Here is a 20244-nt window from a genome sequence, read left to right on the forward strand (position 1 = left end):
ACAAGAAAGTTTTTGAAAAATAAATGTTTAATGAACATGGGCCATAGAAATTTGACAGAAAATTTTTTTTTTTTTTTTTTTTTTTGGATGCTGGGGATCGAACCCAGGGCCTTGTGCTTGCAAGGCAAGCAATCTACCAACTGAGCTATCTCCCCAGCCCCCAGAAAAATTTTAAATGAATTTTTTTCCAAAAAACATTTGTAACAAAATTAATAAGCAAGAAAGGTTGAGAGAATATATTCTTTAAAAAAATTTTTTTTTAGTTGTAGATGGACACAAAACCTTTATTTTATTTATTTTAAGTGGTGCGGAGGATCGAACCTAATGCCTCACACATGCTAGGCAAGTGCTCTACCGCTGAGCCACAATCCCAGCCTGAGAATACATTCTTAATACACGTATCTCAAATAACTTGTATTGAGGATACAGATGGTCCCCAACTTGCAATGATTCCACTTAGGATGGTTTAACTTTATAACGTATGAGAGGAATGAGCTTCCAGTGAAAACCAGATGTTTAGTTTGGATCTCCTGGGCTGTCGGTATGTGGTAAGACCTCTTTCCTGATTCTGGCCCCCACTAGGCACCAACCAACACCACAGTGAGCTCTTAGGACGTTTGGTAGGTAAGGTTGTGACTCATTTCCAACTGATGAGTCTGTTGGAAAATAAATCTCTTTGTAAGTTGAAGAACATCTATGCAAAGAACTCACAACCTAACAGGAAGACAACACAGTTCAAAAATGGGCCCCAATGGACGTTGCATCAAAGATAACAGCAATGACTAATGAGCACATAGAGATGCTCATCACCATCAGTCACCAATGAAGCACAAGTAAAGAGCACATGGAGACTCATTGCACCCCACTAGAAGGCTGACATTTGACAAACGGGTGATTGCTGGGTGAAGGGAAAGATTTGGAACAGGTGGAGCCCTCAGACATCCCTGGAGGGAATGTTGGAGGGTGAGTAGAACAGCAGATATTCATCTGGTTAAACGCACACTTACCATGCCATCCAGAAGTCCCACTCCTAGCTACCTGCCTGTTTTAGTCAGCTTTGCATCCCTGTTACCAAAACAACACACAGTTTCAGAGGTTCAGTCCATGATTGTTGGACTCCATAGCTCTGGACCTGGGATGAGACAGAATATTGTGACAGAGGAAAGCAACTCAGGACATGGCAACAGGAAGCAGAGAGCTAACTCTGCGTACCAGGGACAAAATATAATCCCCCATGTCACGGCCCCAATGACCCACTTCCCCCAGCCACATCCCTCCTACCTACAGTTATCACCCAGTTAATTCATATCAGTGCATTAATCCACTGATTGGGTTACACCTCCATAATCTAATCATTTCACCTCTGAAGATTCTTGTGTTGCTTTTGGGGAACACCTCATATCTAAACTATAAACTACCCAAGTTTAATGAAAACACCTGCCGACACAAAGAAATGCACACGAATGCTTAAAGCAGCATTATTCAAAGTGGAACTGGAAAACGCAACTGTCGCTTGACTGGTAAGCAGACAGAAACTGTGGCAAATCCATGCAATGCACACTACTCAGTGATAAAAATGCAACTATTATGTTGGCAACATGGGTGGCTCAAAATCAGATACAAAAGCTGCATGATCCCACTGACATGACACTGGAGCAGTTGATTCTGATCTTCAGTGACAGAAGGCAGATCTGTGGTTTGCCCAGGGCTGAGGCCAAGGGTGGGGAGGCCTAGAACCTCTAAGGTAACGGAAATGTCCTCTGTCTTGCTATGGTGGTGATTACATAACTGTACCTACTTGCCAAAATATACGCCTAGGCTGGAACCATCTCGTTGCATGTACATTAAATCTCAATCAAGTCAATTTAAAGGAAAAGAGACTTTAAAAAACTAAAAGACGGTAATAAAAGAGTCAATCAAAGGGCTATAAAGTAAAGACAAATATACCTGCTGTGGTGCCTGGAGTCCTTGCGACTTGGGAGGCTGAAGCAGGAAGGTTGTAGGCTTAGGAAGAAGGATCACTTGAGCCCAGGAGTTCAAGGTCAGCCTGGGCAGGATGGCCAGACCTTGTCTCAAAAAGAGAAAAGAAAAGATAAATAAATAAAAGACAGATAAGTCTTCTAGGACTTAGGAAAAAAATCATGAAAAGGAAAGAAGGAAGTGAAGAAAAACAGAAAACAGATGAGAGATGATAAGAGACGTCAGGGACCAGCCCAGGATGGTCAACACGGGATGCAAAGATGCTACAGAAAGAGAGAGGAGACAACAGAGGAAGCCCCTGGAAGGGACAAAAACAAAATTTATCTGTAGAAGCAAAAGAGTCCATCGAGCACAGAGGCCTATCTACACTACTCTAGTGAAACTTCAGGATATCAAGGATAAAGAAAACATCCTAGAAGCTCACAGACTCCGGGGAAGGAATGACTGTCAAACCGTCCACGGCAAGGCAATGGAGACCTACCTTTGAATTTTGAGGAAAAACTTTGGATCTGGAAACATGTACCTGGTTACAAGGGCAAATCAAAGGCATTTTTGGATCTGACATTCCTTCTGAAGACATGTTTGACATAACTCAGCAAACCAAGAAGGAAATCATGAATGGAGAAAGTGACTGGCCAGCCAAGCACTGGGCCCACCTGGAGGGCTGTGATGGCCCCCATGGCAGGGCAGCAGGCCTTGAGGGCAGCAGGGCTGGAGGGCTTTGAGACTGACACCTTCCAGAGAAGGGCAGGTGTGCTGGGCAACAGGAAACCAGACAAATGTGAGGAGACGGCAAAGGCACCAAAGAAAGGTGGCCTGGGGTACAGCTCCGCAGAAGAGCACTCACCTGGCATGTGTGAGGTCCTGTGTTCAAGCCCAGCACCACTACCACCACCCAAAAAAAAGGGGGGGGGGCAATTATAAATTCAGTAAGTAAATAAAAAGGTGTAGATGAAATTTGATCCAAATACAAAGCAAGCCACCTTGTGGCATTATCTTGAACAATTTGTGGTATATAATCTTTTTCTTTGAGAAAACTGGACTTAGTGGGAGAGAAATTCTGGTCACTAGGTTGTTTAATAAATAAAAGATATAGGTAGGCATAATCAGAAAACACAGCTGGTCCCTCTGGTGACCTTTGGAAGCAACAGACGTGCAAACCATGAAATGGAACATTCTCCGTCTGTTCTAACTGTTGTAGTGACACCCACAAGGCAAATCAAACACCAGCCACCATGAACCAGGAGAGGCCGAGGAAAGGATGAGGGGCACAGGTGGGATTTAAGTGGAGGACATTAGTTAATGCTGAAGCTGGGAGGTGAGTGCTCCTCCTCCAACCTGACCCAAGGAGGCCTCATGGTCTGACTCTGCCACCTGCCCAAAACCGCCATCTTCCTCTTGCCCAAGGAGAGGCTCCCTGACTCAGGCCTCCTTGCTGATCCTCCAACTTGCCAAATGTGTTCCACTCAGGGCATTTGTTCTTGCACAGTTGGTGGAGTCAGGTTCAGAGCTCGGACTCTACCAAATGAACTTCGCCCTGGCCTTGACCTTCCTGTGACTTGAGGTCAGCCCCAGTGCTGGATGTCCTTGCTCACCCTGCCCAGGAGAGTGACAACTTTTCTGTTTATTCTAACCCACCTGTGTGTATATGTGTGTGTGTGTGTGTGTGTGTTCTATATTGAAACAATTTTAGACTTTTTTAACATAAACATTGCAAAAGTGCTGGCCATGGTGTTGCACACCTGTAATCCCAGCAGCTTGGGAGGCTGAGGCAGGAGGATTGCAAATTCAAAGCCAGCCTCAGAAAATTAGTGAGGCTCTAAAAAACTTAGAGAGATCCTGTTTCAAAATAAAAAATCAGGGCTGGGGTTGTGGCTCAATAGTAGAGCACTTGCCTAGCATGTGTGAGATGGCACTGGGGATGTGGCTGAGTAGTTAAGCACCCCTGGATTCAATCCCTGGTGGCAAAAAAAAAAAAAAGCCAAAGTAATAGAGTGTTCCCATCTATTCTTTCTTTGCTCAACTTCTCCTAACACTAACATCTTACATAACCAAGGCACAACATCAAGGCCAGGAATTTAATCCTGGCACAGTATTGTCAACTAAACCACAGACTGCCAGTTTTTCCCATGTCCTTTTCCTGCTCTGGGCTACTTCAGGGTCCCATGCTTCCTCTACCTGCTGGGTCTCCTAGGCTGCTCTGTTTCGACAGTCTTTGCAATTCCCTTGTGTTACAGGAGCGGGACACTTTAGGGGCACTGCTCAGCCATCTTGCAGAGTCCTGCAACAGGGTCTGTCTGATGTTTCCCATGCTTAGAATGAGGTTATGCCTTCTGGGCAAGAACAGCACTGATGTGACCTGTGTCCTTTTTTTGCTGTACTAGTGATTGAACCCAGGGGGCAAGCTACCACTGAGTTATATTCCCAACTGTTTTTATTTTTATTTTTTATTTATTTATTTATTTATTGCAGTTCTGGGGATTGAACCCAGGGCCTTGTGCTTGCGAGGCAGGCACTCTACCAACTGAGCCATATCCCCAGCCCTGTTTTTATTTTTAAATTTTTTCTTTTATCGCTTTTTGAGACAGGTTCTTGCTAATCTGCCCAAGCTGGCCTTGAACTTGCTATCCTCCTGCCTCAACCACCTGAGTAACTGGGATTACAGATGTGTGCTACTAGACTGCAGATATAATTTGATCAGGAGAGAGAAATTTCTTGGACAGACAAAATAAAAAGAGAATAACCTTTCTTTGCACTCATCAAAAATCCCAATAGCAGGGGCTGTAGTTGTATCTCAGTGGTACAGCACTTGCCTAGTACATGTGAGGCACCATGTAAAAATAAATAAATAAAATAAAAGTATTGTGTCCATCTGCAACTAAAAAAAAAATTAAAAAGAAAAAAGAAACTAAGCAAAGATTAAAAAAAAAAAAAACCAACAACATGTGAACAAATAAACAGTGTTCTCCTCTGGGTCACCCCTGGACAACTAATCTGCAGGGCAGGGCAAGACTCTGTACAGCTTGGCTAACCCAGGGATCTCAAAGTGTGGTTCCTCAGATCAGCATCACACCTAGAATTGGATAGAAATGCAAATTCCACCCCATTCCCAATAGTTCAGAAGGCCTGGACCAGTGCTCTGGGTCTGAGAACCACTGCCTCACACTATCAGGAAGGATAAGAGGTAGAATTTAAGAACACACCGCTGGCACTGGGGTGGGGAGAATCCCACCCAAAATATATCATGGAGCCCCTGAACCTAATCCAACAGTCATTAAAATGTCCCATCCTACCCTATTGTCCTCTGGTCCATATTCCTTGTGAGAAACCCTTCAATGCAAGTCAGGAGTTGGTCTGAAGGACAGGCCACCAAGTCAGCTGCCAGAGTGTCTGGAGTCTTCTAAGTGACCCAAACTACCTCTGGCTCTGCCTCCTTCCTGGTGGCCAACCCCAGCAGGGCCTGAGCAGTGCAGAGCTGCTTTCCTTTCCTGCCTCTGGCTTTGTCTCTTTCAGAGTCTGTCTTCTTGTTGGAAATATCTCGCCCTCCAGGCAATAAACGGAACTATTAATTACGATTTAAATAAATGTCCAGGCTGTGAGACCAGAGCACCATCTCTATGAGGGGCATTTCTCCATCTGGATGAGCACAAAGTGGCCTGGTGTGGGCACCTCCCCAGAGGGAAGGGACCAAGGTGGTTCACTTTCCAGAGGGAGGGAGCCTGGGACTTCCTGGCCCTGGCCCCAGATGGAGGCTTTGCCCACCATGTGCACCTGTCTTTAGCCGGGGCTCCTGGGGGATGGGGGGCACTGCAAAGTGTCCAGGTCGTTAGTCGCAAACCTAGTTTCCTAGCACTTATGGTCACTTAAAATACCTCCTTCCTCTATGTAACAAATATATTTTACAAATAATCAGAATAAATATTCTATCGTTTTCTTAGTTCTGTCTTTAGTTTTTAAGTAGCCCCCACAGGGGATTGAAATGCTCTGCCACTGAGTGGCATCCCCGCCCTAACTGTCATTTTAAAAGTATCATGATTTCACTGTTAAAGACCTTATTCAAATATAGCAAAATAGTTCAAGATGAAACTAAAATCTTCACTTAGCAAACAAAAATATCCCAGCTTGCAACTTGTATGCTATTCACTATTTCAAAGTTTTGCTGCAAATTAACTTGTAAGTGGTCCCAGAAGAATGAAATTGGAGCAGGTCAGGGTCCGTCTTCTCCTCTCCACCCTCACTGGGTTTATTTTAGATTCAATGTTAAACACTGTCACTTTGTAGCACCCGAGAGGCTGGAGAGGTACCCAAATTGGAAAAAGTAAAAGTTGACAACCAGGCGGAGGCAGCGCTGGGGCGTCTGGGGAGAAGAGAGGCGCAGGGTCACAGTCTGTGAAATCTGAGTCGCTGGGCTCTAAGACCCCTCTGCGCCGCCCCTGTTCTGTACTCCAGACTCAGCTTCTGACCTGGGTTTTGTCATTACATGTCACCCAAAGTTTTAACTTGTTTGTGAGTCTTTCATAGTAGTTTCCAAACCAATTTCACTAATTAGAGAAAGAGGTTCAGGCTGCAGCACTTGGGGTGTGCTCTCTCCCTCTCTGCCTCCCGCCGCCCTGAATTGACAGTAGTCCTCCAACTCCCCCACCCACCCGGATGCTCTGCCTCCCCTCCGGTCCAAAGCCAAAGGAGCCGCCCACCATGGGCTGAACCCCTGAGACCAAGAGCCAAGATAATCTTTCTTCCTCTACATTGTTCTCCTTGGGTATTTTGGTCACAGCAATGACACCACACAAAACTAACAGACACGCCTGCTATTGTCACTACCTCTTCCCTCTCCACCTCCGCCAAAACCAACTTGCTTTTTAAAGAAACATAAGTAAACTAACAAAGTCTTAGAATAAAAGTGCGGGACGTTAGGCCAGGGAAAGGATGCCTGGACTTCTGAGCAGGTTCTGTACACTGTTGCCATTGGCTGGGTTTATTGTCAGCACAAGCGCTGCCTCGGCCCTTCAAATTTCACTTTCCTCATCATCAAGAAACTCTGGAGTGGACACCTGAGTGAGCCCTGGTGAGCAAGGGCTTCTGCCCCAGCAGGCTCTGGGCCTCAGTGTGTGCCCTGAGACACCTGCTCATAGGTGACCCTGGGGCGAGGGCCAGGCCACTCCCAGGCAAAAGGAGGGAGATTGCCAGCACCAAATGCCGTCACTGAAGATGCTTTCAAAGTCAAAAGTGACTCAAAATCCTGGAAGGAAAAGCAAAGGTACTCTCAGCCACCATCCTGGTGTGGGGGGAGGCGCCCTGGCGTCACAAGGGCAAGGACTCCATGTCTGTTTGGTACTGGCCACTCAGAGAGCCCTGGGAAATGGGAGAAAGACCTCTCCTCACAGAAAACCAAGTCCCAAGGCTGCTCAGGAGACAACTGTAGGAAAAGGCCAGCCTGAGCCTGCTACAAAGGGGTCACACGTCCCTGCCTTGAGGAGGCAGGCTGGCCAGAGGCAGCCTTCACCTTGAGATCAGCCAGGGGGTTGTCTTCAACGTTCTAACACTTTCATATGAAAACCTCACACAATATCCACATATACACAAGCAGAACAGTGTGAACCCAGGTATACTCACTGATTCAGGGATCTTAAAGGTAGCGAGGATAGCTTTGACAGTTCTAGACTCTCTCAGGAAAGTAAGCCCTGATTTGCTCGCGCTCTCTTTTTCCTGATTTGCTCTTAGGTCTGGCTTCATTCAGCCGTGAGAACCATCTTTGTCCCGTGGTGTCAGTCATTGGCTTGTTCTTGTGGCAGTGTGGCATTCCGTTACTCTGTGTGCTATAGATTGTTTACAGATTCAGTCCTGTCAGTGGGCAGTTCGTTTATTGCCAGTTTGGGCCTGGAATAAGGCCACTATGAACATTTAGTATAAGCCTCAAGTCTCCCACCCCAGTACTACGGATCAAACCCAGGGGTGTTCTATCATCCCCGGGGGGAGCTACCCACCCAGTCCTTTTTATTTTTATTTATTTATTTTTTTAAAGGTTTTTTTTTTTTTTTTTTTGGTAGACGGATGCAATACCTTTATTTTATTTACTTATTTTTCTGTGATGCTGAGGATGGAACCCAGTGCCCCACATGTGGGAAGCGTGTGCTCTACAACTCCAGCCCCCTTTTCATTTTTTATTTTGAGACAGTCTCAATAAGTTGCTGGGTCTAGCCTTGAACTTGGGATCCTGCCTCGGCCTCCTGAGATGACAGGCCTATGTCCCCACACCTGGCTATCAGATAACCTTCTGATAAACCTTTTGCTTTGACATCCTGACATCCTTCAGGAACCCGAAGAAACAGGAGTGCTGACTGGAGAGGGAGGAGTCACCACTGTCAGTCAAGCTTCTGATCCTAAATTACAGTCTCAGTGAAGATATTTTGACTGAGTGATACAGGCACCAATCGCAAATTCAAAGGCACCAAAAGGTGTAGACAGCTCCCGCTAATTAGCCTTATGACAGCAACTTTTTGAGCTTCTTAAAATTCAGGAACTGAAATCTGTCTGGCCTTGAGTTAAGTAAAGATTTCACAGCTACAAAACCAAAAGTACAAATCATCAAACAACAAATCAGTAAGTTAGACTTCATTCAAAATTAAAAACTTCTTCAAAAGATGCTGTTGAAAGAATGAAAGACAAGGGACAGAGAAGAGAACATTTGCAAGTCATCTATATGACAGAACACTTATACCAGAATAGATGAAACATTCTCAGTAGTCTACAAGAAAACAACCCCGTTTTAAAATGTTGCGCAAAATATTTTTTAGAACAACAGAAATAAGCACATGAAAAAGATGCTCAATGTCATTAGAGACTAGGGAAACGCAAATGAAAACCACCCAGGGCTGGGTTGTGGCTCACTGGTAGGAGTGCTTGCCTAGCATGTGTGAGGAACTGGGTTCGATTCTCACATATAAATAAATGAATAAAATAAAGGTTTATCAACATCTAAAAAAATATTTTAAAAAACCCATCCTGAGACATGACTTCACATCTATGAGAATGGCAAAAATTAAAAACCCACCTATAAAGTATGGCAAAGATGGGGGACCAATTCTCAGAGGCTGCTGTTGAAAATATAAAATGGTACAATAACTTTGGAAAGAAGTTTGTCAGTTTCTTAAATAAAACGTTTATGGTGATGGCCATTTTACTCCAAAAAGTGTACCCAAGAAAAACGAAAACATCTATCATACAAAACTTCATACATAAGTGTTCCAAGTAGCTTTTTTGTTAATATCCAAAAGCTAGAACAAGCTCAAACTCAAGCCCATCAGCAGCTGAGTGGAGAGATACGCTGTCCAGCCACAGTGAGACCACTCAGGAATACAAAGGGATGGAGCAATGATGGAGCCAGCATGGGTGGCTCTCAACATAATTCCATTGTTCCAGTGTCATGGTGCACACCTGTAATTACAGTGACTCAGGAGGCTGAGTCAGGAGAATCGCAAGTTCCAAGTCAGCCTTAGCAACTTAGCGAGATCCTATCTCAAACAAACAAACAAACAAACAAATAAATAGAAAAGTGCTGGGAATGTGGCCCAACAGTTAAGCACCCCTGGGTTCAATCCCCAGTACAAAAGGAAAAAAGAAAAAAAGAATAATTACATTACATGAAATAAGCAGGATAAATAAATCCATTTACACATAACTCTAAAAATGCAAATGACTGTGTAGTGACTAAAAGCAGGTGACCTTGAGTAGAGGGAAGGTGGGGCTGCAGAGGCCTGGTGTCCAGGAGAGGCCCCCTGCCCCAGGCATAGTGGGGTATCTTGGTTGCATACATATGTCTGAATCACCAAATTGCATGCTTTAAATATGTGTAGTTAATTGCAAGTCAATAAAGTGGTTAAAAATAGCAATCAATCCACTCGGGGACCACACTTAAGGGATATGACCTCATGATTCTGCTCCCGGGTGCCCACAGAGAAAGACAGTAGCTCAGGACAGTTTCAGTCACAAAAACCACACACACACAGTCCAAATGTCCATGACGGATGAATGGTAATGTCACAGGAGAGTGGGGAGCTGAAGTTCCAAGCCTCGGTTCTGTCGTTTTGATGAAAGAAAATGTAAAGTTAGTCACTAAAAACCATGTGAGAGAACTTTTTAAGTAAAAGCAAAGTAAGGCTCAAGCAGAGAGCACCCTGGAGAGCAGAAGGAGAGTGGGTGGTCTCTGAGAACTGGGGTTCACCTTCTGCACTCTGCCAATCAGCTGTCAAACTCCTCCTTCATGTGGTGTGGTGGAGTTTTTGACCCTAATTGGTCCTCTCTGGAACTGTTATGGTGGCCACCCTATTCAGGGGGCTGCATCTACAAGTCAATCCTATGTTAATGTGGGGATTGGGGTCAGTGGTTGGTCAGAAGTTTCCTTATGCAATGACATACCTGTAGTCTCAGCTGAGGCAGAAGGTTGAGGAGGGAGGATTCCAGTTCAATGCCAGCCTCAGCAGCTTAGTGAGGCCCTAAGCAACTTAGTGAGACCCCATCTCAAAAGAAAAAGTAAAAAAAGGTTGGGGATGTGGCTCAGTGGTTAAGTGCCTCTGTGTTCGCTCCCTGGTGCAAAAAAATAAAAAATAAAAAAATGTTGCCTTAGTGTGACTGTGCTACTAAAGAGACCTCCCTTCCAAGATAAATGGAGGCACCCATGGCCCTAACTCCTAGCTTCACATGGACCTCAGTGGACCCTGTCAAGAGTTAGTCCCATTAATCCTTCTTGATATATTTCTCCAATTAGTTCCTTTTGCTTCTGTTTGTTCCTTCTTAAGATCTGGGCCCTTGATGTTTCCCTATAGGTTATCTGTTGTTTTCTCATCTGCCTTGAAAATAGTTTAAAGAAGACTCTGAAAGTAATTTATAGGATAACTGTGACCTTGCCATACATTTCACTGCTCTTTACTAGCTACTACCTAACATTCCCCCCTCAAGGATTGGAGACCCTAAATCATAGATGGAACAAGGGTGATGAGATCAAATCATTAGCTACTTCTTGCTGATTAGGGGTATAGGCCTTTAGGGTAGGTATCCCCAGTCCTTGCCATCAGTGAAATGTTATGGATTATGAGTAAGGTCATCCAGGAGACCATGGTAAATTTCTGATTTAGTCGAAACAGATTGTAAAACCATCTGTGAGGCAGATGCCCTATGAGAAAAACAAGAAGACATAAATAGCAGAATAAGATGGATATAATAGCTAGAGAAACATCTAAATATATCAATGAGTATGATAATGACTACAGACACCAGCAATTTCCTTCATCAGGAAGTGCCAGAAAATCATGAACTAAAAAGTTGCCCCCACGATAAGGCTAGTGAGGGCATGGCATCTATTTGGAAGTGTAAATCTTTGAGGAATTTGGTCACATTGTCAGAGTCATCAGGGATGTATGTAAACACAACATTCAGTCTGAATTTGATTTGGTGAAAGAGATTTTCTCATGAGTTCCACCTCAGTATTAAGGAGAGGAACACCTCTCTCAGTGTCATGGACAGCTTTTGGGGTATAATTGGTCAGAGCTTCCACATGCCATGTTACATCCTTCAGAACAAATCTTGGGACAAACAGTGAAGCTAAATGGTCATACCAATGAAAAGCAGATCATCCCCATCTCAGACTGGGGAGCTTTGTATGTTGTCCTGTTTTTTGTGTCTAGCTCCCAATACTAGATCTTCCCATCTACCCTGGAGGAAGCCAGGTCCATAGTTGTTCCCATATATTCACTGGGTCCCATTGGGTGCTGGGCATCTAATTCCAGGTCTTGATGAACCAATTAGTCCCAAATCAATCATCAGTCTATAAAACCATAATATGTTGACATGGAGATTCTGGGGTCTATCTTAACTCCTGAGTGGAATTAGGCCACTTATCATAAGTATAATTACATTGTTCCCAATGGATTGGGGTCTTCTGATTTAGATGTCCTGGGGTGGGTGTAAGCCATATATATTCATCTCCCCATTTTTCTTTAAACTGGGAATCGAGCCCAAGGGGCATTTAACCACTGAGCCACATTCCTATCTTTTTTAAAATTTTTAATTTTGAGACAGGGTCTTTCTAAGTTGCTTAGGACCTCACTAAGTTGCTGAGGCTGGCCTTGAACTTGTGATCCTCCTGCCTTAGCCTCCTGAGTTGCTGGGATCATAGGCATGTGCCACCACGCCTGGCTATATTCATCCCAAATTTGATAGTAACCATCCTAATATCTTCAACATTCTGGCATTAATCATGGAAGATGAGGAGTAGATAGGCTCAAATTTGGCTTTACGACTGCAAAAGCCTGGAAATTGGTTTGCTCTAAAGTAAAGTTTTTTGCTGTAACCTGGGTGTGACAGTCTTATTTATAGGCCATAAAATAACATCTGCACAAGTAGCAGTTCATGATGAGTACATCTTTCTCTTTTGTTCTAGCATTAAAGATTGTAATTTTATCTAGTTATTCCTTTTTAGGAAGATACCCAACAAGGTAATGTCAATCAATTGTTTTCATTGTTCAACTAGTGAGAACATAAAAAAAAAAGACAAAGAAACAAAGAAAAGAAAGAAAGAAAGAAAGAAAGAAAGAAAGAAAGAAAGAAAGAAAGAAAGAAAGAAAGAAAGGATTTGCTGGGTGCACTGGCACATGCCTATAGTCCCAGAGTCTTGTGAGGCTGAGGCAGGAAGATCACAAGTTCAAGACCAGACTCAGCAACTTAGCAAGACTCTGTCTCAAACTAAATATAAATAGGGCTGAGGATGTGACTCAGTGGTTAAGTGCCCCTGGATTCAATCCCCAGTACCAAAAAACAAACAAACAAACAAACAAACAACAACAAAAAAAAAAAAAAAAAAAAAGGGAAGAAAGAAAAAACAAACTTGGAGTTCCTTGAGTGGAAAACTGAAAACTTAGACAAACTCCTAACTGTATTTAAGATATCACAACCCAATAACAGAGTTGGACATTTAGTTATTTACCAAAAAAGAATGAGTGACTGTTCTTTCTTCCCAACTGCAACAGAGAGGAGGAGTAAAAGGTCTTATCCTGGGTATTCCCTCAATTTCCACTGGAATCTGCAGAAAGCTGTCCAGGGAGCAAGATTAAAGTACTATAGGTAGGGCTGGGGAGATAGCTCAGCTGGTAGAGTGCTTGCCTCGCAAGCACAAGGCCCTGAGTTCGATCCCCAGTACCGCAAAAAAAAAAAAAAAAAAAAAAAAAAGTACTATAGGTAGCATCAGTATCCAAAAGGAATTGAATGGCCTCGTTCTTACCTCCAAAGTTACCCTAGGTTCAGCCCCACTGATGGTGACTGGGCTGCCGATGGATTCCGAAGTCTCCCTCATTCTTGGGCTATCATTCAGACAGTGTCTGATCTGAGGCCCCTTTGACCTTAGGGCAGTCAGCTTTCCAATGGCTTCTCTATCACATTCAGGGCAGGAGTCTTTGGAAGCCTGCTCTTAATTGAGCAATCTTTCTTCCAGTGTCCTGGTTTTCTGCAACGATGACAGATGTCTTCAGGGGCTAGAGGTCCTGTGGAAGAAGGAAGAGGTGTCCCCTAAGGGCCACAGCCTTTCTCTCATCCCTCTTTTTCTCCTTTCTCCTGTCCCTTAGTTTCCTGTCTTGGTTATAGAAGACCGGGGAGGGTACCTGGAGTAGGTCATTGAGGGAAGTCCCAGGACCCGTTGTCAATTTTTGTAACTTCTTTCTAATATCTGGAGTGGACTGAATGATGAATTTATTTTTTAAAATAAGTTGCCTTTCAAGAGATGTAAGATCTAACGGTGTATATTTTAGTAAGGCTCCCTTCAATCTTTCTGAAAAGCCATGGGATTTTCCTAACTTCTGATCAGTAGTTGCCAATTTCATGTAATTAATAGGTTTTATCCTACTGTTTTTAAGTTCTGCCATGAGACAAATGATCATGGGATCCCTATGCTACCTGCCACTTGATTCATCATAATTTCATTGAGGGTCCTCAGTTGGGACAGCTGAAGGACCCACAGAGTATAAGTGTAGGTAAAATGTAAATCATTTCCAAAAGGCCTAGCCTCTTCTGTTATCAGATGTCTCTCTGTGTCTCTCTGTCTCAAAATTACTCTTTTATCTCCCCAGGTTAGCTCAGAAGTTTAAAGTTAGTTTGAATGTTGGAATCTCTCTATATGTTTATCAGGGTTTATCAGGGAAAAGTTTAGAAAACTTTTCCAAATCCTGTTTGATTTGTTTTAGATCTCACATGGAAAAAGGAACCTGTAGCCAGTCGTGGTGGCTCATGCCTGCAATTCCAGGGGCTTGGGAGGCTGAGACAGGAGGAACACAAGTTCAAAGCCAGCCTCAGCAACCGCAAGGCACTAAGCAACTCAGTGAGACCCTCTCTCTAAATAAAATACAAAAATACAAAATAGGGCTGGGGATGTGGTTGAGTGCCCCTGAGTTCAATCTCTGTTGGCAAAAATATAAAAAAGAAAAAAAAAAAAAACAGAAAAAAGAAAAAGTCACCTGTATTCTGTCTGGTCCAAATTCTCCACTTGTTCTTGTAATGGGTGTAACCTGGTAGTGAGCTCAGTGGGGACAGCTTGTGATGAGGCAAACAGGAGCAATAGGTAATGTGGGCACAGAGGAAGAGTGGGAGAGTTAGACTTTGATGGATCCGAGTGTGAAGCACATTGTTGAGAGGGAGGAAGGTGTAGTTTTGGGGATCTCCTAGGCCAGCAATGTCCTGACTCGTCATAGCTAGAAGAGCATCATCAATGCCACACTTAGCATATAAATCTTTTTGATCCCTTGATAAAAAGAAAGCCTGTACATAGAGGAATTCTGACCATTTCCCTTCCTTTCTGCAAAATGAATCTAACTGGGAGAGTATTGTAGTTTAGAATCTCATTGATGGACCATTTCTCTTTATCCCCTAAATCATACTGAGGCCATGCAACATTACAAAAGAAAATTAATCTCTTCTTAAGGGTCTCTGGGTCAAAACAGTTCCAGTTTCTCAAAATGCACCCCAGGGGGGTGGTAGACGAAATTGACTGTTGATTTCCCATCTATAAAACAAATAAAGCCAGAGTCTATTAATACTCCAGATGTCCCTCAGCAGTACTGACTTCCAAGAGAGATGAAGACCTGAAGGTGTCCCTTCCACACATTCCATTTTAAACCCAGAAACAGGAGGTGTCCCTGCATGGTTCCCAAGAACTTGGTCCAAGAACTTGGTCCTGCTTGGTCCAAGCTCTGCAACTTGTGGCTTATTTGCTGAACCCTCTGTTACTTAAGATTACAATTTAAGAAATATTTTTAATAACTTTATGCCAGTCAGTTGATATAACTTGGGGGTGTGACCCTTAATCCTTTTGCATAGAATTCTAAGAGCAGCATAGGCCTGAGGTCAGAGAGTAGAAGGGAGCAGTGTTTTTGTGTCACGACGTTGGAAATGTAGCAAATCTGAAAATAACAGGATAAGTGACATAGAAAAGAGCAAGAATCAGGCTGGGGAGATAGCTCAGTTGGTAGAGTGCTTGCCTTGCAAGCATAAGGCCCTGGGTTCAAATCCGCAGTACCGCAAAAAAAAAAAAAAAAAAAAAAAAAAGAGCAAGAATCATAGTATTGTTCAGCTTTCCCTTCAAATAATAAATGTGAGGGGACATAGTGTTCATGCAGAGTCACTATACAGTCCCACTTCATTATTATCGCTATTATTTTTTTATGATGTGAAGCTGGGAATTGAACCTAGGGCTTCACGTATGCTAGGCAAACACTTCGCTGCTGAGCTATACTGTCAATCCAGAGTCACTATACAAAATTACTGTTTTGGTGAAAAAAAGAAAACCAGCTGAGAAAAGGTTTATTATCTATGAGGTATCTTAAACTAACTAGTGCCCAATGAGGTGATTTGTAAGTAGGTAAAGATGGTGAACTCATTACCCTCCAGATTCTGGATATGGCCTCTGATAGAAGGTGGGATGATGCCTGATTCTGAAGAGAGTCAGGTGTAAAGTTGCCACCAGACAACGGACTCGACAGTGGAGTTATCCTGCTGTAATGGCCCTGCTCAAAAAGATGGCTGAGAGTGCAAGTCTGCATTCCAGTCAGAAAAAACAAGGTGTCACTGAGGTTGCTGACTGCAGAAAAGCTGAAGAAATACAACAAGATGACATAAGACATCAAAGGTAAAAGGCAAGATGTCAGAGGCTGTTACACCTCATCTCAATCAGGTTGGGAGATGAACGAGGTGAAGTTTAAATACCTGTCCTGTACATGGCTGTGGATTCGAGTTGAGTCACCAGGTTAGATGTCACAGAGAGTGGGGAGCTGAAACTCTAAACCTCGGTTCTGGTGTTCCGATGAAAGAAAATTTAAAGTCAGTCACCAAGAGCCATGTAAGAGAGCTTTACTGTAAGTGCAAGTAAAGAAAAAGCAAAGTTCAAGCAGAGAGCGCTCTCAAGAGAGTGGGTCATCTCTGAGCAGAGAAAGACGGAGTAACAGTGCCTTTCCAAACTTATTGCTATTTTACGTTTGCTCGGAGAACTGGGGTCCACCTCTGCACTCTTCACCAATCAGGTATCAAACTCCTCCTTCATATTGGGTGGTGGAGTTTTTTGACCCTAACTGATCCTCTCTGGAACTGTCATGGTGGCCACCCTATTCAGGGGGCTGCATCTACAACTCAATCCTATGTTAATGTGGGTATTGGGGTCAGTGGCTGGTCAGAAGTTGCCTTAGTGTGCTTGTGCTATGAAAGAAACCTTCCTTCCAAGATAAATGGAGGCACTGATGGCCCTAATTCCTAGCTTCACATGACCTCAGTGGACCCTGTAAAGAGTTAATCCCATTAATCCTTCTTTCTTGATGTATTTCCCCAATTAGCTCCTTTTGCTTCTGTTGTTTATTCTCAAGGTCTGGGCACTCAGTGTGTTCCTACAGGTTATTTGTTACCAGTTGCTTTCTCATCTGCCTAGAAAGTAGTTTAAAGACTCTAAAAGTAACTTAAGGAACACCTGTGACCTTGCCATGCATTTCACTACTAGCTACTACCTAAGCGTGACAGTGGGGCAGAGCACTTGCAACAGAGACTGTAAAGGGCACAAAGCCTTCACAGGAGACAGCCGATCTGGGGTCTCATCAGAGATGACCAACTTCAAATGGACTTGGCTTTTTCACCATGCCAAGGGAAAAAATCAGATGCACAAAGCCACGGAGTACATGATCCCATTTATACAGAAATACTTTAGAAAGATAAAACTAGAGATGGGAAGCAGAGCAGGGGTGCTGGGGTTAGGGGACACAGTGCTGCAGACTGGAAGAGAGTCACAGGGCGCAGGAATCCTCTGAGGCTGAGTTGTGGTGATGACCGCACGGCTCTGTAAATTAATTAAAACTCACCAAGCAGCGCACTTAGAATGGGCAAACTTTATGATCTGTAAATTATACCTCAGTAATGCTGTTAAAGTTGACTGCAGGGCTTGCACTACCAGATCCTTCTTTACCACCTGGCGCCTGGCACAGAGGACTCCATAAAAATTTGCTACTGAATTGAGCAAATTTATGAGAATTTCAAAGAATTAATGCTGCTTCCTAAGTATTAGACCTTTGCAGGGTGATGTGGGTCTTTGTCTACACACACCCCAGGTCCTGGGGATTCCCTCGATGGCCTCCCTCAGCAGCGCCTCTGTGACCAGCAGGCCTGGAAGGCACAGCTGGCCTCTGCTGCTTTTCCTCAGTCAAGACTTCTGTGTTTATTTCTGTATCTTGTGACAAGATGAAAATGAAGCTGATTGCTGGGGAATGGGGTGGAGCAGAGTTACCCTTACAGGCCTCAGAATTGAATCCCTGGATCTCATCAGGCTGCCTGCGGTTCTGCCATGGGGTAGGGTCTTAGGGGTTCTTGAAGGAAATGGCAGAGAACACAGAGAAAAAGGGAAAGGTCCCATCTGAGGGCACCCTAGGTCCCTGCCTTCACCAGTGATAGGAGCTAGGCTGGGGGCAGTTAGGATGCAGACTTGGACAGGGCCGATGACGTGACATCCACAGCGAGAGCACAACTCCAGGGCTGTAGTAACCTGGACTGTGGTGCAGACAGATCCCTTCAAGCCCTCCCTCTCCACACTCTCCCTGATCCCTCCAAGGCCATCCCCCTCTCCCTAGTCCCCTCCAAGGCCCCTTCCCCCACAGTCCCTCCAAGGTCACCCCTCCCCTCTTTCCTCTGCCCTTCCAAAGACTCTCTGCCTCCCCCACCCTCCAAGTTCCCCTTCAACCCTCCTTCAAGGATAAGCCTCCCCTTCCACCTGGAAGCTCCAGCTCCTTCTCTGCTGACACCAGCAATGTCTCTGGTTTATGTGGAGCTCCAGCTGCCTGGTATCCAGAGGGGACACCACAGCCTGTGGTGTCCAGCACTCTCAGGAGCCCATGGCACGGCACACCCCAGAACTCTCCAGGCTGGATCACCATGAGGCTGGAACTAATGGAGCCCCAGATGTCTCCAAAAATGTTGATTCATTACTCAAACCCATAAAGGCAAGGCAGGCAGAACTACAATAAATAATTTAATTAAAATTTCAAACACTAAAGCATAAATGTTAATATTTGATTGTTGGAAAATATACACAGCCTTTCCCCATGTTAACATAAACACTGGTTCACGGTAATAACACCCAATTAAAATCATTTAGGCACTTGGGTGTAGAAAGTGCTGAAGAATAAAATACAATCTTCACTGCTACTCAAAGCAGCCAGCTGAGGCCCGAGGAGCTGCTCTCAACGTGGTCAGCGTCACTGATGAAAACCTGTGGCCGGGCACCTACAGGAGCAAGTTCCAGTACATTTAAAATGGGAAAACGTCCACTGATAACAGGTAAGATTTCAAACTGCTTTCAGGCTGAGATAGAACCCAAAGAATGATGAAATTTCCTTTTTAATCACTTTGGCTTTTTTTTCTTTGTTCTTGAATAGTTAAGAACGTTATTGGTGGGCATTTAAACAGGACAGGACCCAGGGATGCACATGAGGAAAGTTAAGCGTCTGCTAACTTGCTTGCCTATGTGGTAGTTGGCATTCAACTTTAACTTTAACTCAGATGGGACTTTTGGGGACCCCTGAATAAAACAAAAATACAGAACCACCAGCATGTTACTCAAAGTGGGCCCAGAGCACTGTCTGGGGGGGATGAACAGCAGGGTGTATCTTGGTGCCCTCTTCTTGCTGTGGGCATCCTGAGCTGCGGATCAGGTGTCATGGCTGAGGCTGAGTCATGGTGCTGGCCCCGCAGCCTGTGGTCACTGAGCAGCCGAAGCAGCCTGCATGTGCTGCAGGAGCTGCTCACAGTAGGTGGCCGAGCGGTGCTTGTGGATGACGGCCTCAGTCTCACGCACCAGGAGATCTGGAAACAGGATGCTGCCCTCTTTGAGAACCTCTGTAAAACAGCAAAACACCTTGAAGATGCCAGAAGCCAACAGTGAGCAGCCTCAGGGCTCCGCACGCAAGCTCCCCAGTCAGCCCGTGTGAGCATTTCCCAGGCCGATGAGGTCACAGATGAGGTCACAGTGCAGGCAGGAGGAACTTAGGACAGTCCCCTTGGAGCTGGCTGCTGGGGAAACCTAGCACGGATGTCTCTCACGTGACCTCAGGGCCTTGGTAGCATCTGAAGAACTGTTTTGGAATTTTTTTCCCTTGGCACTGGGGATTGAACTCAGGGGTGTTCTGAGCTATACCCACAGACCCCCCCTTTTTTTAATTTGAAAAATAACATTTTTGTTTAAAAATAAAAGTTATTCATGATATGTTTCTTGTTTGAAATAACTTGCTGTCAGTTTTAAAATAGTGGAGATCAGCTTGTATTGATTTTGTTAATGATGAATTTGTGAGTAAAATAAACAAAGGTAAATGGTTAAATAATCACTTGTATAATACATCATGAATCTATAATTGTCATGGATTCCTAAGCTCAGCAGTGGTAGAAGGATTAAGAGGGTTGCTAGGATGTAAGGAGAGTGAGTAAAAGGTGATTTAAAAATATTACAACTACATTGACCAACTTTGATGTTTTCTTATGGCCTTTCCCGCCTTTGAATCATGAAATTATTTTACTTAGAAATCTTTTTTCCATTTACTTCCTATCAAAATTTCTCCTTCTCTAATCTTTTCTAGTTCAACTGGCTTCATATTTCTAAAAAATTTTTTATTTGTTTGTTTTAGTTGTACATGACGTCGAGTGTGTGCTGATATATTATACATACATGGAGTCTAACTTCCCATTCTTGTGGTTGTACATGAT

At 44.0% G+C, this 20244-nt stretch overlaps 1 protein-coding gene across 1 annotated transcript in view; it reads right to left on the minus strand.

Annotated features, from left to right (window-relative positions):
• Positions 1 to 18500: 18500 nt before the first annotated feature.
• The window catches only part of Dnaaf5 (dynein axonemal assembly factor 5), a 48465-nt gene continuing 46721 nt past the window's right edge, over positions 18501 to 20244 (minus strand). Inside the window, exon 13 of the mRNA XM_047533591.1 lies at positions 18501 to 19383. Coding sequence (XP_047389547.1) covers positions 19247 to 19383 — 137 coding nt within the window. The 3' untranslated portion in view covers positions 18501 to 19246. The remainder of the gene's footprint in view (positions 19384 to 20244) is intronic.

Source organism: Sciurus carolinensis, chromosome 18 (assembly GCF_902686445.1).
Source record: "Sciurus carolinensis chromosome 18, mSciCar1.2, whole genome shotgun sequence".
NCBI lineage: Eukaryota > Metazoa > Chordata > Mammalia > Rodentia > Sciuridae > Sciurus > Sciurus carolinensis.